Here is a 15,225-nt window from a genome sequence, read left to right as displayed (position 1 = left end):
ATGGGACAGCAACATTCACTGCAGAATATTCAAGCTTGTAAGTATTGGTATATAAATGAATTTCAGGCAGCCATCTTCAGTAAACCTGTACTGTAAAAGAGGGAGGACTTTAAAGGAAGGTTAATGAGATCCTCCTTTATTTTTACCCACTATAGCTCAGACATTCTCTGCCATGAGCACATGCAGTTTGCTCACTTGGGGTGGCTGTGTGTCCATGGCGCTTCATCTGTCTGCCCAGGTGACCACACACATGAGGCCTTGTAACAAGCAGTAAAAAGCATCACAGTTGCTGTTCTGTGATGACTGCTCATCTCTTCCCATGTCTTTACAGACTGAGAAATCAATCAAACAAAACACAAGGACATTTTAAACAGTCTCATAGAAGGCAAGCTTGGAAGGGACCCCCAGATCATCCGGTCCAACCTTTCCAGGTGATGCCGCTTCTCATTTTGGCTTCTTAGTTTTAATTCATGGGAGGTTTATGAAACAAACAAACAAAAAATAGATCATTGTCATTTTACCTCATCATAGCATTTCGCTGCTTCAGCATAATCACTCCTTGCTTCTGCCATCAATGCTTTCTGTGTAATTTCCTTAGTCCCAATCTTACCACTGAAAATGCCACGCAGGACATCGTAATCCCCCAGAGATCGGTAGAGCCTAGATGAATGAGAAGGGAAATCTTTCACTCAGTCGAACAGAGGAACTTCACTGCAAACATCAGCTATTTAGAAAAAGGAGGATTCAATGACTACTGGCTTCTAATAGCAATATTTGTAATATAACATCATAAATGGAAGAAAACTAGAAATGGGTAGATTCAGATTGGATGCTAGGAAGAAGTTCTTCCCCATGAGGGTGGTGAGACACTGGCACAGGTTGCCCAGGGAGGTGGTGGAAGCCTCATCCCTGGAGGTTTTTAAGGCCAGGCTGGATGTGGCTGTGAGCAACCTGATCTAGTGTGAGGGGTCCCTGCCCATGGCAGGGGTTTGGAACTGGATGATCCTTCCAACCCTACTAATTCTATGATTCTATAAATATATATTTGACTAGATCAGCTTTATTTTGTTGGGTAATACCTGAACTGTGGGAAACCCTGCAGTTGAGAAGCTATCAACAAGATGGTTTTCAGCAGCCTGAGAGCATCACCAGGCTGCACAGCTGCTAAGTCTAACTGTTCTAACTGAAACACAGCAATTAACTGACTAGAAATTCAAAGTGTATCTAATTCCAAAAGAGGGAAAGACTAAAAAGGAAATCCCAAAAGCCATAAAAAGCAGAGTTCTTCACAAGACAAAGCTAAATGGGAGTAAATTGTCTCAAACAAGACTTTACTTTGCAAGCTCAATCCATCTGATCACGTCTGGGGGAAGCTCTGTCCTTCCACGCATCCGCTTGGGTGGTGGCTCCTCCTCAGGGGACAGAGCCATCAGTGCATGCTCTAGAAGAAGGATACCCACAGGCTGCTGTAAACTTGCAAGGCAGCTTGTGCTCACATTAGCTGAATCCAGTTCTAGCAGTTCCCTGTGCCTGTAACTCATCTCCTATAAAAGAAAAGAAAACAAACCAGGTCTAAGCAACTTGGTATAAAACAGTACTGGCAGTTACCTCCTGCAGATCACAGGTTTGCTATCCCTCTTCCTGCAGTGCAAGCTTTGGATATAAGCTGCTAGGTCTCCAGAAGTTCCCACCTCTGGGGAAAGTGGAACCTTCTCCTTCTGTGCTGTCTCCCTTGGGACAGAGAACAGCAAAGAATAACCCTTCTGCTTTGCTGCCTCCAGGGAGAGGACAACTCTCTTCACAGAAACACATGGAAGCAGGAAAAGAGGCAGATGGCCACATTCACAGCCTCAGTCTTCCCTCTGTTGGCAGCATGGTGCCTGCTACACCACAGCTGCATTTCACATAACCTATATTCAGTGGTGTTTCAGCTCTTTTTTAATCTGTTCTGAAAGCCAATCCCAGAGCCTCACAGTCCATTTTGAGATTATACCTGTAGAATGAAACAGCTCTTTCTACTACCAAGTTACTCTCCTGATGAGACCTGAACCTGTAGAAGACTAAAAAGATAAATAAAATCAAACCACCAGAAAGAAACAGCAGGGAAGTAGGAAGCCTTTCTGAAACATATATACTGTTGGTATATAGGGATCAGGAGCTGCATTTCCAAATGGCCAAGCCATGAGGACAGCCTTTGTGAGCCAAATGACAGCTTGGCACTGTCTGCTTTCCCACCCCCTCTCCCAGCTCTCTCTCCTGATCAAGATGAACTCTACTCCCTGTTGGGAAAAGGTTTTCCTCTCACTGTCACACAGGATGCTCAAACACCCAGGCTGAGGCTTGCCTTCATGCTGCTGTTCTTTTGTTACTGAAGGGGGATGGCAGTGAGATGCTCTTATTACTATTAAAAAATGTCTATTTTTGGCTTATTTTAACTTACCTCTTTTTTTTTGAGACTTCACTTTACATCTGTTCAGAAAAAGGCAATCTAACACAACAGTGTGATTAATGGGGCTTAACAGACAGCATAAATCAACACAAAGAATGATATCAAGACAGGGAACCAACAAATACAATGTGAAGAGGGAATATTAACAGACAGCTATTGTGAGATGTTGGCTAGAAAAATTCCAAGCCAGCCCAGAAAAATCCCCATAGTATTTGACCTTTTCTGCAGCTGCACAGAAAAAAAAAGCAAACAAGAGATTGCATTTTTTCAGATGTGTAAATCCAAGCACTAAGGAGTCAAAGTTTGTCACAGTCTAAAAAGCTAGTCCAAACTAGACATTTCTCCTGTATTACCTATGACAGCTGCTGTCACAGAGCATTTAATTCTCCATAACAGCAAGAACTGCCCTTCAGATGAAGACTATTTGAAGAGCTACAAACCAGACACAACGTTAGGATCAACATAGTTGACAAGAAACATTAAATACAGCGACAGTAGGTATGTAACAGGTGGTTGGAGAAGTTTGGGGGTTTTTTTAATCTCCTTTGAAATGTGGGGTAAATAAAATCAAGTCCACAGACTGTTTTATGAGTAGAAAGTCTTGTGCTTCCCTTCCAGTAAAATGGCTGTGGTTCACCCACTCACCCTTTGGAGGGAGTGAGCCCTTATCTCATTATTGGAAGCCCCCAATTACTTCAGGAGATTAATTTGACAGAATAAATAAGGCTAACAAGAAGCAGTCTGACGGCTGCTGATATCCTACAGGCATCACAGTATTCCTCAGTAAGCGCTTCCCAGAATCAGGAAGAGATGCATGACACCCAAGTAACCCTTTCAATTGTGGCTTCCATTTCAAATCAAGCCTCTTCTTGTTACTGATGCAACTGAAAACATTAAAAGGTGACTCAAACTTTACAGATCAGAAATTGCAGAAACCTTGAAAAAAAAACAGTTCAGAGGCACGAATGACCTTGTTCACCTTAACAAGAGTCAAGTTTAGGATTGAGGTGAGGGGACAGTTCTTCACAGAGAGAGTTGTTAGGCACTGGAAGGGGCTCCCCAGGGAGGTGGTGGAGTCACTGTCCCTGGAGGTGTTCAAAAAGGGATTGGATGTGACACTTGGTGCCATGGTTTAGCAGTCATGAGGTCCTGGGTGACAGGGTGGACTTGATGATCTCTGAGGTCTTTTCCAACCTTATTGATTCTATGATTCTATGAAATATCCATTTGCTTAACAATTCTCTTTCCATCTCTGTGTGTATTTCAGTACTAGTATTTAACCTACCACAGGTGCTGTTCACACATTCAGAGCCATGATAGTCATTTTCATGCCACACAGCAGGGATTTACCTGGATGCATGCAATGAACGGTGGAAAGTAAGCCACGCTCGTGCTCAGGAAATGATTGAAGTCTCTCAGCAGCTTCTGGCTGATGGCTTTTTTCTCAGAAGGAGTTTTGGATTTTTCTACCTCATGAAGAATTCCACCAAACAAACTGCTGAAAAGCTGCTTGGCAAACGCTGGATCTTTCTGCCAAGTCCAAGGAAAGCAATGTCATTGGATCTTGCCGTGACATAATAAACCAATAAATAAAACTAAGAGCTGTGACCCACGCTGTACCTAATCCCTATGTGGACACTCTTTTGGGAGTGGAATAATTAGTCTGGCATGTACCTACCACACCTATGCTAGGAATTATTTTATTAGCCATTCATATCCCTAATCCATATCTTAATTCTTCTGCATAAAGAAACTCCAAGACAATGTATTTTACTAGCCATTCATATCCCTAATCCGTATCTTAATTCTTCTGCATAAAGGAACTCCAAGACAATGCAGGTTTTCACATAGTCACAATTCCTGCAGGAACCAGACACCCAACATCATCCCACAGACACCACTGCCAGCGAGGAGGGATTCAGGTCAAAACAGAGGGCATCAACGTGTAAGGAGACCCTGATCTACCATTCACAGAGCTACCCCAGAGAAACAGACTGTCTGTACAGACAGAGAGTTCCATCTGATATTTAAATGCATTTTTGCAACCCAGACACCCATTTTTCATGTGTAACATACTCCTGTGCATCTTAGCCTAGCATAGGACTGGAGTTTAGTCTACCTCTTGATCTAATGTTATTCAGACAACTCATGAATGTGCTACTTCCTACACAGAGATAAGCACCTTCAAAAGAAATTAAATACCAAGTTAATCAGGAACATTGTGACTTCCCAAACACTGTAAAATTGGATAGGTTCAGCCTACAGTTTCTACTGCTTTTGGGAAAGGAAAAGGAATGCTGAATCAGCTTTACCAAGTACACTGAGTCCACAGCTTAGCCACAATAACTTCATTTGCACTTTTACAACTCCACTACAGCCATAAAAAGAATTCAAATGGCAGGGGGTTTGCTGTACAGTGAGATGTCCTTTGCAGTAATGTCTGTAAAGACCACCACCATCTGCTTCTCAAATAGAGGAACCCAGAGGCAATGGAGAAGAGCTGATATCTCAGGTCCTCAGTGATCAACTCAATTGCTCAGTTGAGGCAAGCTACAAGGAATCCTCTCATCACTGCAGCAGCCCAGGCACAGGAGACGCACTCCCTCAAAACAGGCTCTTTAAACAGTAGTTGACTATAAAACACAAAATCAGTTTTGAAAGCAGTTGCCCAACTACATGCTGTTTTCCCTACAAGAACAGAAAACCTCAGAAATGATCTTTGAAAAGCAGACAGACCTGGGCAAGGCCCTGCAGAGGGGCAATGAGACTGCAGTACTCAATCTGGATGTCAGGGAGGTCTCCTACTCGGTAACTTCTGTACAAAGTAACCTGGGCATGGTGCTTCATCTTCAGCTCAGATTTCATCTCCTGAAATGCATTGCTCATGTTACACAAAAATAACAACCACATTACTTGGCCAGAGCTGTATCTAGAGAAGACAAAACAAGCAAGAGTGTTTCTCAAGTGCCTGGCAAACTTTGGCCATGCTCATTAAAACAAATACATTTTCTACATAGCTGGAACATGGTTAAACTCAGAATTATCTTAGTCAATGAAAAAAACTCCAAAGTCTTGTTCACAGTCTTACTTCAGTCATTAATTTTTAATATTAATGCCTTCTAGTTCCTGCTTCCAGGCAAGGACTGTTTAAATCACTTATAAAGAGAATGACTGTGACTGACAGCCAGTGAGCTGCCAGTTACTGCCTGCCAGCTGAGCCACAGTAGTCCATAATGTGATGGTTCTCAGGCTGGTCCAGCTGCAGAGCAAAAAGAGGTTCCTAGAGCTAGGGGCTTTTTTGTTTCACACAGTGGGATGGGGATGAACCTGGTAGAATTAATTCCTAGTAAAACTTAAACCAAACCATAATAAAACTGTTGTAAAGTGCAGTTCCTAACTAGCTGCCCTGCCTGTTGCTGAGGCTTAAAGAAATCCATTTAAACTGAACAAGAGCTACTACCAGATACAGCCAAAGCTCAACTCTTCCTCTGCCTTCCTTTTCATAGTGCTGATATGCCATTGAGGGAATCAGCAGCAATTTAGAAGCTGGGATTTTATTTTCTAACTACTGCCATTACCAGTTAAAGTAGCAGACCAGTGGTGGGTGTATGCATGAGTAGAATGGAGGATGGAAACAGAAGAAAGCTTGAAGAATTTTTCCTCCTCTGTACACCCTTCATAATTTTGCTGTTTGAGCCCAGTGATTTTTTTTTCTACACAGCTTCAACAGGATGATTTTCTCCTTCTCTGGAGACTTTCAAAACCTGGATGTGCTCCTGTGTGGCCTGCCCTAGGTGACCCTGCTTTGGCAGAGGAGTTGGGACTTGATGATCTCTGGAGGCCCCCTCCAACCCCCAGCATTCTGTGCTTTAAAAAAATTAGTTCAAGAGCAATATGCTGGGAGAATTAGCACTCTACTAAAGCTATTTCCAAATACTTTCTTGGTCAGGATCTACTTTGTCCTCTTTTGCCCCATCAGGTACACACAAGCCACTGAGCTCCCTGTGTGTTTATGTGCAACAAATCCCTGGAAAAGCCTTAGGGCTCCTGAGGGCATTCAGAGCCATTTCTGGTCTTTTATTGTGGAATATCACAAGAGGTTTTGTTGGTTGCATTTTGGAGTGTCATACAGAATGCTATTACAGGTTCTGTCTTGTAGGGAGGGAGGGAGGAAATGGCAGCTATAAGCCTGCAAGCAAATACAGATTGGCTAAAATAGGTGTTTGTGTGGTTCTTCCAGACATGAACTCTGTTTAGACAGTTGTCTGCAGCTACAAATAATTATAAGAGTGTCTCAGACTGGCAGCTCTCAGTCCTGGGCTCCTTTGCTTTTGGTCTAACTGCTACAATTTTTGGATGATTATGTTATTTTTAGTAACATGAACCTCTGAAAAACTGTTACAGAGCTTAACATTCTTAAGCATATTTTAAGTACATAACACAACCAGGAAACCCACATAGTACTAAGTTCCTGGCCTTGACAAACACTCAGCAAATGATTATTACTGCCATTCCTTGGGGTTAAAAGCACATGACAGTTCTGGTTTGTCCATCAGCTGTATCACATGGTTGAGTTCACCTTCAGACACTGGATCATGTTCTCCAACTATTTCTGCAGAGTAGGAGCTGCAGAGTAGCTTCAAAGCTCTTAATTTCCAGGATGACAACCATAAATAGTTTCTCATAGCTGTTAGGGATTCCACAACATAAAAACATCTCTTACACATTAAGTGCTAGACTGGAAGTGTCATCATGCAGCTCTTTTCTACTCATGCTAATGACATTACTTAGCTTTAAGCACGTGAACAGCAGGATTTGCAAATACCTTTTGCAGTTCTCATAGCAGCCACCAGTACCTCACACCCATCCTTTTGTCACAAACTTTACTTCTAGAGATGAAGTACAAATGACATTGGCACTTAAAGCTTTGAACTTATTTGGACTGACAAACCTTTTCTCTTTTCTGCTCAGCCACACCTTTTCTAGCATAGATCAGGCTGAGCTTCTCTTGGTCCTTCAGGAAACGTCGCCGGAGCCTTAGAATTTCTGCTCGCTCTTCTACACCTAAGGAACACACAATCATCTCCACACCTTTTCCTTTCCCAAGCAAGCTTCAGATTTAAGGCAAGAGCATCACATAATAACAAACATTCTCTCTGTGCTTAGTAGCTTACCAGCTAATCTCCTCAGTTTCACATCAACAACTCAACGCAAGGCCTTTCAACAAGGGAGCAAATGAGAAGAGATGAAGTTGTTCCTTGCAGAGGGGGTAAGAAGCCATTGATATAAAAACTGGAAGCACATGGATGAGGGCATAAAGGCTAAAATATTAACACTGGCAAAGGTGCTAAAATTCATAAACAACTTTTGCCCCATATGGCAGATTTATTTTAAACTCTCAGAGGTTAGTATGACATTTGCACCAGACTCCACAGAGTACATATATAAGTATACAGAGGATGTCCAGCTACATAAAGAGGAGCTAAATATATTCAAAGATTGGGTAATAACAACATAGTACTATATTTTTTAAGTTATTATTGTGTAGCTGTCACTGGATGAGTTACTGCATGGGACAGGCATGAAAAAAGGCTGTTACAGACTGTTCACTTCAGTCCCACTTCCCAGGAAAGAAGAGTGAGCAAACAGAAGCATATCACTGTAACTGACATTTTCCTGGTAGAAAACCAGGGACTGACTGGAAGGTAGATGACCTCTCTGTTGCTGTAGCTCAGCATGGCCCATTCAAAACTGCCACCTCATTATACCTGAAACACCTCTCAGGTACTGAAGGTCAGTCCTCCGCCTGAACTCTTTACTCTCATCCTTCCAGTCCAAGTATTAATGACAAAGTAGGCAAGGGTGAAATGAGAAAGGAATGGGGAGAAGGAGACTAAGCCATTCCAGAACAGTACTGGTATTTTTCAATTATTGACTGGGTGGATGAAGCAGCACACTCAGAAAATTGCAGGTAATGCTAATGACAGATCGTGGATCATGTCAGCACAGCTGAAATGGTTTGGAAAAAATAAGTTTAAAGAGATCTCTCCTTGAAAGAGATAAGCAGTCAAATTTAACACAGAAGGGACAGAACTGTCTAACATTCCCTCTGTGATCACCTTAGGGAGAGGTAGGAATGCAAAGATCAAACTGCCTGGGGTTTTTTTATCCAGTCTTTTTTGGTTTTGTTTAGCAACATACAGCTTTGCAACTCCTGGCACAATTCTACCTCATTATGGATCACCACACACTCCTGGAAACTAGATTTCCCAAGCTGAACCTCAATTAGAATGACAATGGACTTGCCAGTCAAATAACTGACCAAGATGTAATATTCATACAGAAACTGCACCATAAGGCTTGCAGACCTTTAGTTTTGTTGTCCACCTCATCTCCAGGCAAACTCAACTTCTTTTTCCCAAAATCTGGCCCCACTGGTTTGAAAGTTGCTTGTTTAGTTTTCTCACTCCGTTTATTCACCAAGAGCAGGGATGAAGACACGGATTCAGAGGAAGAAGGAACTGTGTAGTCTGCCAGTGTGTCAATGCTACTTCCTGTCAGCCAATTAAAAGAACTTCTACCACCTGTAAAAGAAATGGCAAAAAGAGCTGGAACACAGATCAAGTGAAAGCAGCACGCAGTAATACAGGCTGGGGTCAGAGTGGCTGGAGAGCTACCAAACAGACAGGGACCTGGGGGTGCTGATTGACAGCTGCCTAAACATGAGCCAGCACTGTGCCCAGGTGGCCAAGAAGGCCAATGGCATCCTGGCCTGCATCAAGAATAGTGTGGCCAGCAGGAGCAGGGAAGTCACTGTGCCCCTGTACTCAGCACTGGTTAGGCCACACCTTGAGTCCTGTGTCCAGTTCAGGGCCCCTCAATTTAAGAAGGACATTGAGACTCTTGAATGTGTCCAGAGAAGGGCAATGAGCCTGGGGAGAGGTCTCAAGCACAAGCCCTACGAGGAGAGGCTGAGGGAGCTGGGGTTGTTTAGCCTGGAGAAGAGGAGGCTCAGGGGAGACCTTATTGCTGTCTACAACTACCTGAAGGGAGGTTGTAGACAGGAGGGGGTTGGTCTCTTCTCCCAGGCAACCAGCACCAGAACAAGAGGACACAGTCTCAAGCTGCACCAGGGGAGGTTTAGGCTGGAGGTGAGGAGAAAGTTCTTCTCCAAGAGAGTTGCTGGCCATTGGAATGTGCTGCCCAGGGAGGTGGTGGAGTCACCATCCCTGGGGGTGTTCAAGAGGGGACTGGACGTGGCACTTGGTGCCATGGTTTAGTAGTCATGAGGTGTTGGGTGACAGGTTGGACTTGATGATCTTTGAGGTCTTTTCCAACCTTGTTGATTCTATGATTCTATGAAGCAGGTCATTTTCTTCCCCCTCCCCAACATTATTCCCTGTGTTTACAGGCAACACAGATTTCAAGGTGTTAGGAAAGACACTAACTTCCCTCATGCCAGGCAGAACACAGCATACAGACAAGATGAATAAAAACAGTGACTGGATGGTTTTTTCTCATCACACCCCACCCCACAAAAGACCCTTGGAAACAAAACCAGAAATGCATTTACATTTTTATATTTAATGTTCACATGTAACAGGAATTAAGAGAGTAAAATCATTCTTACAGCAAAGAAGAAAACTTCAGAAGACACTGGTCTGGACTTACCGCCATGCTGTGTAGGTGTAAATTCATATTGTCGTTGGGTAGCCCTCACTCGACCACCAACTGATCCAGAAGCAGAAAGGGATCTTTCCTGTGATGAATTCCTGTGGAGACTCTGAGAAGCTTGAGACTCCACAAACATAGGTGTTAGCATGGTACTTTGGTAACGCCAGCTGGAATCAATGACAAAGTCCTACAGGCAGAAGATTTTAATGACGAAAAACAAGAAGGGAGGCTTTTCACCTTCCTTCCCTGAGCTTAAAACATCAACTCAGGTACAGAGGCAGACCATGACTACACAAAAACTCCCAGCTGAGAGCTGGTTTACAGGTCTTGTACCACTATTCCTGTTTCTTCATAATTCTTCTCCAGCTTATGGTGATTGACAGTTGGGCTCAGTGATCTTAGAGGTCTTTTAGAACAAAACCCATTCTATGGTTGTCTCCACTACCCTCTTTTAAAGTGTTCTGTACTCTATGCATGAGCTATACTTCTAACTATTTGAATTGAATCTTTCTTTTTCAGAAAGAAAGCAACATTGCTGCCCCCACAAAATCATCAAACTTCTGATACTGTGCATAAACCCAGGACTGTTGCAGCTGTTAACTACAAAAAGCAGTCTCAACTCCCCCCCCCTTCACTAAGCCATGCTTGTCCAAGCAGGAACTACACTAGGGAACTGACTTTGTTGCACACAGGGTAACATATGACAGTTCACCTGAAATTTGCATTCTGACAGTGGATGCTCAAATATTTTCCTGGAGTAATCTGGGCTCCTGCTGGTCATTTCAAGGAGAAAATTTGTGATCAGACTCAAGTACTGGGCTTCAATCTTGGTGGAATATAAAGAATTTAACAGTGACAGCATGCGATCAGGAATCTTGGTGGGTAGCCTTGTCTCATCACTCCAAAAATTCCTAACAATTAATCTGTAAAGGCAAGGAATACAGTTATCCTTGGTGATGTGAAAACAGAAAACACAAGACTATCAAAATAGTCAGGGTTTGAAGAAAACACAATAGGATTATAAAGCCTTCAACCAGCCTTTTCGTGGCATGGCTCTTCCACTGAATTACATCAAAGTCCTCTCTCATCTACTATGCTCTGTGCCATCTGACTGATGTCAAAGGTTTACTCTGAATAAATTATTTCTATTGACTTGTTTTCCTCTCAAGAAGTGCTACAGGAGAGCAACTCTGGGGAAAAGGACCTGGGAGGATAATCATGAGCCAGCAATGTAACCTTGTGGCTAAGAAGGCCAATGGCATCCTGGGGTCTATTACTCTGTGGTGAGCAGGTAGAGAGAGGTTCTCCTGGCCCTCTACTCTGTCCTGGTGAGGCTGCACCTGAAATGTTGTGTCCAGTTCTGGGCCCCTCGGTTCAAGAAGGACCTCAGGGAACTGCTTGAAAGAGTCCAGTGCAGAGCAGAGCATCTCCGTTATGAGGAGCTGGGGCTCTTGAGCTTGGAGGAGACTGAGGAGTGACCTCATTCATGTTTACAAAGATGTGAAGGACAAGTATCAGGAGAATGGAGCCAGGCTCTGTTCAGTGATGTACAGTTAGAGGACAAGGGACAATGGATACAGGCTGGAGAATAGGAGGTTCCATGTGAACATAAGGAAAAACTTTATCAGTGTGAGTGTGACAGAGCCCTGAAGCAGGCTGCCCAGAGAGGTGGTGGAGTCTCCATCTCTGGAGATGTTCAAAACCCACCTGGATGCATTTCTGTGTGACATACTCTAGGTGATCCTGCTCTGACAGGGAGGTTAGACTGGATGATCTTTCCAGGTGCCTTCCAACTCCTAACATTCTGTGATTCTATGTGTGGACAAGCACAGAGATCTCCTATTCTATATTTTACTTCACAAAAAAAGAAGTAAAAGAATCCAACAGCCTCCACCATTTAATCTGGTTTTGTGTCTTTGTGTATAGTGAGGGCCTTCTTGCTCTTCAAAAACATTAATGGCAGAATTAGGTTTAACATACTGAAACAACCTCTCCATGGCTTGGAAGTTTGTTCAAAAGCTGTGTGCTTCACTTCAAATTTGGTGTAATGCTATAGGGCACAATTTTATGTAACTTACTGGGATAAAAGGAAATTATGGTATGTCACTGCTACACTTTCACACTAAAATACTTAAATGCCTCTAAGGATCAACTCTTCTGTTGTGAACAAAGAAAGAGTGATATAGAGATTCATTACTTCAGACAGGCCTCCCAACACTCTTTACTCACTGCAGTTCAGCATTCCCATCAATTAGTCCTTGAAGCAGCATTTCTTTTGCCAGTTTGAGTATTTCCTGAGAATCAGCATCTGCTTGGCTTTCTGGATCCCTGAGAAAGGATAGGTAAGATAAAAATGTCTCTTAGTGACTTTCCATAGTAAAATAAGAGAATGAGGATGATGGGAGAAAGGGAAGAACATGCCTCTCTCAAAAATCTCAGTGTAGCATGAGATATTCATTGCCAAAAATGTTTTGTTTCTTCATTGCTTAGAAAAGAAAAATATCAGGAAGCTAAGTAATACTTCCTAGGTTTATTTGCTGCTACAAAGGCTAAACAGAAGTAATTCTGAGTTTGCAAGGTTACAACTGAGAAGGCAGGGAATTGGCTTTTCTGATGTGATGCTGGACTAAAAACTACCTGTACTTTTTCTTCCCAGTAATTATCCATTCAAATAGTTATCTTGAGAAAAAGGACATAATAGAACCCAGGTAAAAGCATTTAACAACAACCTGCTTGTCAAACTGAGCACATGCCTGTTCCCTACTCTAAGGGGTCAAACAGAAAGAACATCTTTATGCTGCCAGATTGAAGGCATCCAGATCATTCCAAAGTGCCTTAACACACCTTCTGTCTGCAAGCAAATTTCTCTAGTGTACAATTCTCACCAAATTAAGTGGGAGCATCAGAGCTAAGGCTTCTTTATGCCATCATGCTGTGGTCACGCAACATCCTAGTTCTGGGCTAAAGTTCAGGTCTAAATCATTTTCCTTTAGTGAAAGGGATAACCCTGCCACCAAAGGCCAGAGCTACATAGGCAAACCACAGGCTCTCTTCTTCTGAGCATGGGAAAAATAACTGCCCTGAGGGACATGGAGTTGGAACAAAGTGCAAGGAGCACTTTCACTCTGCCTGTGATCAACCAGTGAAAGCCAGCAACTGCAGTGAACACACACCTGTAATTATCATAGATCCACATCAGAATATCGTACATGCGCTGTCGGCATACTGCAGAAGGGTGAGAAATAAACCCTGTCACGCCAGGAAGAAGTTCTTTAAGTTCCAGTGGCTTTAGTTTAGACAGCATCTTGTACACTATATCCAAACAAATCCTCTGCCTTTCATCATCCCTAAAAACAGAGGGGGAAAAAAATAATAGTTATGTTGCTTTTCTCTGCACTGCTACACCCAGAGCCAAAAGATCAGGTCAGGTTTTAGCAGCAATGTTTGGTTTTGCATAAAGGGCTTTAGGTAAATGTTTTTGATTTCAACCAAAGAGTAAGAATACAACTCAGCTAATACATACTGCAAAAATTCACATCCCAGTGGTTTGGTTTGTCTTCCTATTTAGGGGATTTTGTTTGTTTCTCACAGTAAGCTAACCATCTTCATACTTAACTCCCAGATTCCATTAGCTCAACATTAGGAGAGCACTCACCAAAAAGTGAGCATGAATTATAAATGCTTCTGACAAAAATGTTGTGGGCAGCACAGAAAATGTTACCAAGGGTTTTAGACTCTGCAACCACAACCACTCACCTGTGATTCATGATCTGGATGAAGTCTTTACTCTTTAACTGCAAGTGGAGATCAGGTATTTCTTCAGCCCGGCACATTATGATTTCCAGGCAGTAGGTTTTCATCACACCATGAAGTTTGGGTATCAAAAAGAATACTGCATTGATAAACCTTAACAGAAACAAAAGCCCACAGAGAAAAGCAAATTATTATCTACTATCCCTCTAGATCTGCAGTGAAGATACCATGTAAATCATTACATACTTGTCAGCAAGAGGTGGAAAATTCTTAACCACTTTATTCAAGCATTGAATAAACTTATCCTGGTGGGTGTTCTGGTGATGTTTTAGTTTTCTTATGACACAATCATAAACTGGATCTTCAAGTATCTGAAAATGAGAAAGACAGTAAGACAAGCACAGCCATGAAACTTATAACCACCTCAATGACACACAGCTCTGCTGCTGTACTGCAGATCCAGCTGCCTCATTTTGACATTTATGGTGTTTCATGGCTGCTGCAGAGCTGTGCCTGGCTGAAACACGTGGTTGCCTGCTTAGACAGTCCATTTGCGAGCTGCTTTTGATTGGTTTGGAACCAAGACCTTAGCTTTAAAATCCAAGTTGCTTAGTATGCTTATAGAAATAAGCAGCTTCTCATTTGGTGTTAAAAAAAAACACCATTCTTAGTGAAGAGGTGAAAAATAATCAGCAACCTTCACTTAATGTCAAAGAAATGAGCCTTGTGCTGGATAAAAGTATTTGCATCATCTTTGCTCATTTATTCAACATTCTGCTTATAATGGAACTTGGAAGACTGAAAGAGAAGGCTGCAGGAATTCCAGTTATGAAACACACTCTACAAACTGTGAAAGGACAGAATGCAATTAAGTGGGGAAAGAAGTAAGAAAAGTAGGAAGAATAACCTTCAAGGTCAGACTGATAATCACCTAGGTAATATCTTGTTATTTTTATCTCCAAGAGCAGCTGCAGAATGGTATTTAGGGGGAGCACATGAGCCTTGTTGCATTTTGTCCTTTTCTTTCACACAATTCAGCATTAGATTAGAGATCTTAGAGGTACATTGTTACCTCTTGTTTCTAGACCCTGCTCATGGTGGGGTTTTTTTGTGCAGGAATTTGCCTAATTGCTCCCTGAACTTGCTACTTACTCCTAGAACCTCTTCTGGCAACAAATTACAGATGTTCACTAGCTATTGTGTAAAGAGGTGCTCCTAGGATCTGTCTCTAGCTGATTTCGTTGGTCATCAAGCACTGATCCCTACCTCTAGGTACTGCAGGATTTGGTGAGCAACAGTTTTGCATTCACCTTACCCCCCAGCTAGAAGATAACTGGACTAAATACAGT

The 15,225-nt window shown here is 42.5% G+C and overlaps 1 protein-coding gene across 1 annotated transcript in view; it reads right to left on the bottom strand.

Annotated features, from left to right (window-relative positions):
- Positions 1-15,225, bottom strand: part of PRKDC (protein kinase, DNA-activated, catalytic subunit) — an 87,844-nt gene that overhangs the window by 25,552 nt on the left and 47,067 nt on the right. Inside the window, exons 53-64 of the mRNA XM_054179622.1 lie at positions 14,123-14,247; positions 13,880-14,029; positions 13,297-13,470; positions 12,353-12,451; positions 10,836-11,046; positions 10,121-10,310; positions 8,818-9,033; positions 7,401-7,513; positions 5,186-5,317; positions 3,800-3,979; positions 1,336-1,544; positions 522-660 (exon numbers count right to left, since the gene is read on the bottom strand). Of these exons, the coding sequence (XP_054035597.1) occupies positions 522-660; positions 1,336-1,544; positions 3,800-3,979; positions 5,186-5,317; positions 7,401-7,513; positions 8,818-9,033; positions 10,121-10,310; positions 10,836-11,046; positions 12,353-12,451; positions 13,297-13,470; positions 13,880-14,029; positions 14,123-14,247 (1,938 nt within the window). The remainder of the gene's footprint in view (positions 1-521; positions 661-1,335; positions 1,545-3,799; positions 3,980-5,185; positions 5,318-7,400; positions 7,514-8,817; positions 9,034-10,120; positions 10,311-10,835; positions 11,047-12,352; positions 12,452-13,296; positions 13,471-13,879; positions 14,030-14,122; positions 14,248-15,225) is intronic.

This window comes from Dryobates pubescens, chromosome 3, assembly GCF_014839835.1.
Source record: "Dryobates pubescens isolate bDryPub1 chromosome 3, bDryPub1.pri, whole genome shotgun sequence".
Lineage (NCBI taxonomy): Eukaryota > Metazoa > Chordata > Aves > Piciformes > Picidae > Dryobates > Dryobates pubescens.
This window is presented reverse-complemented; position numbering and strand designations above follow the sequence as displayed.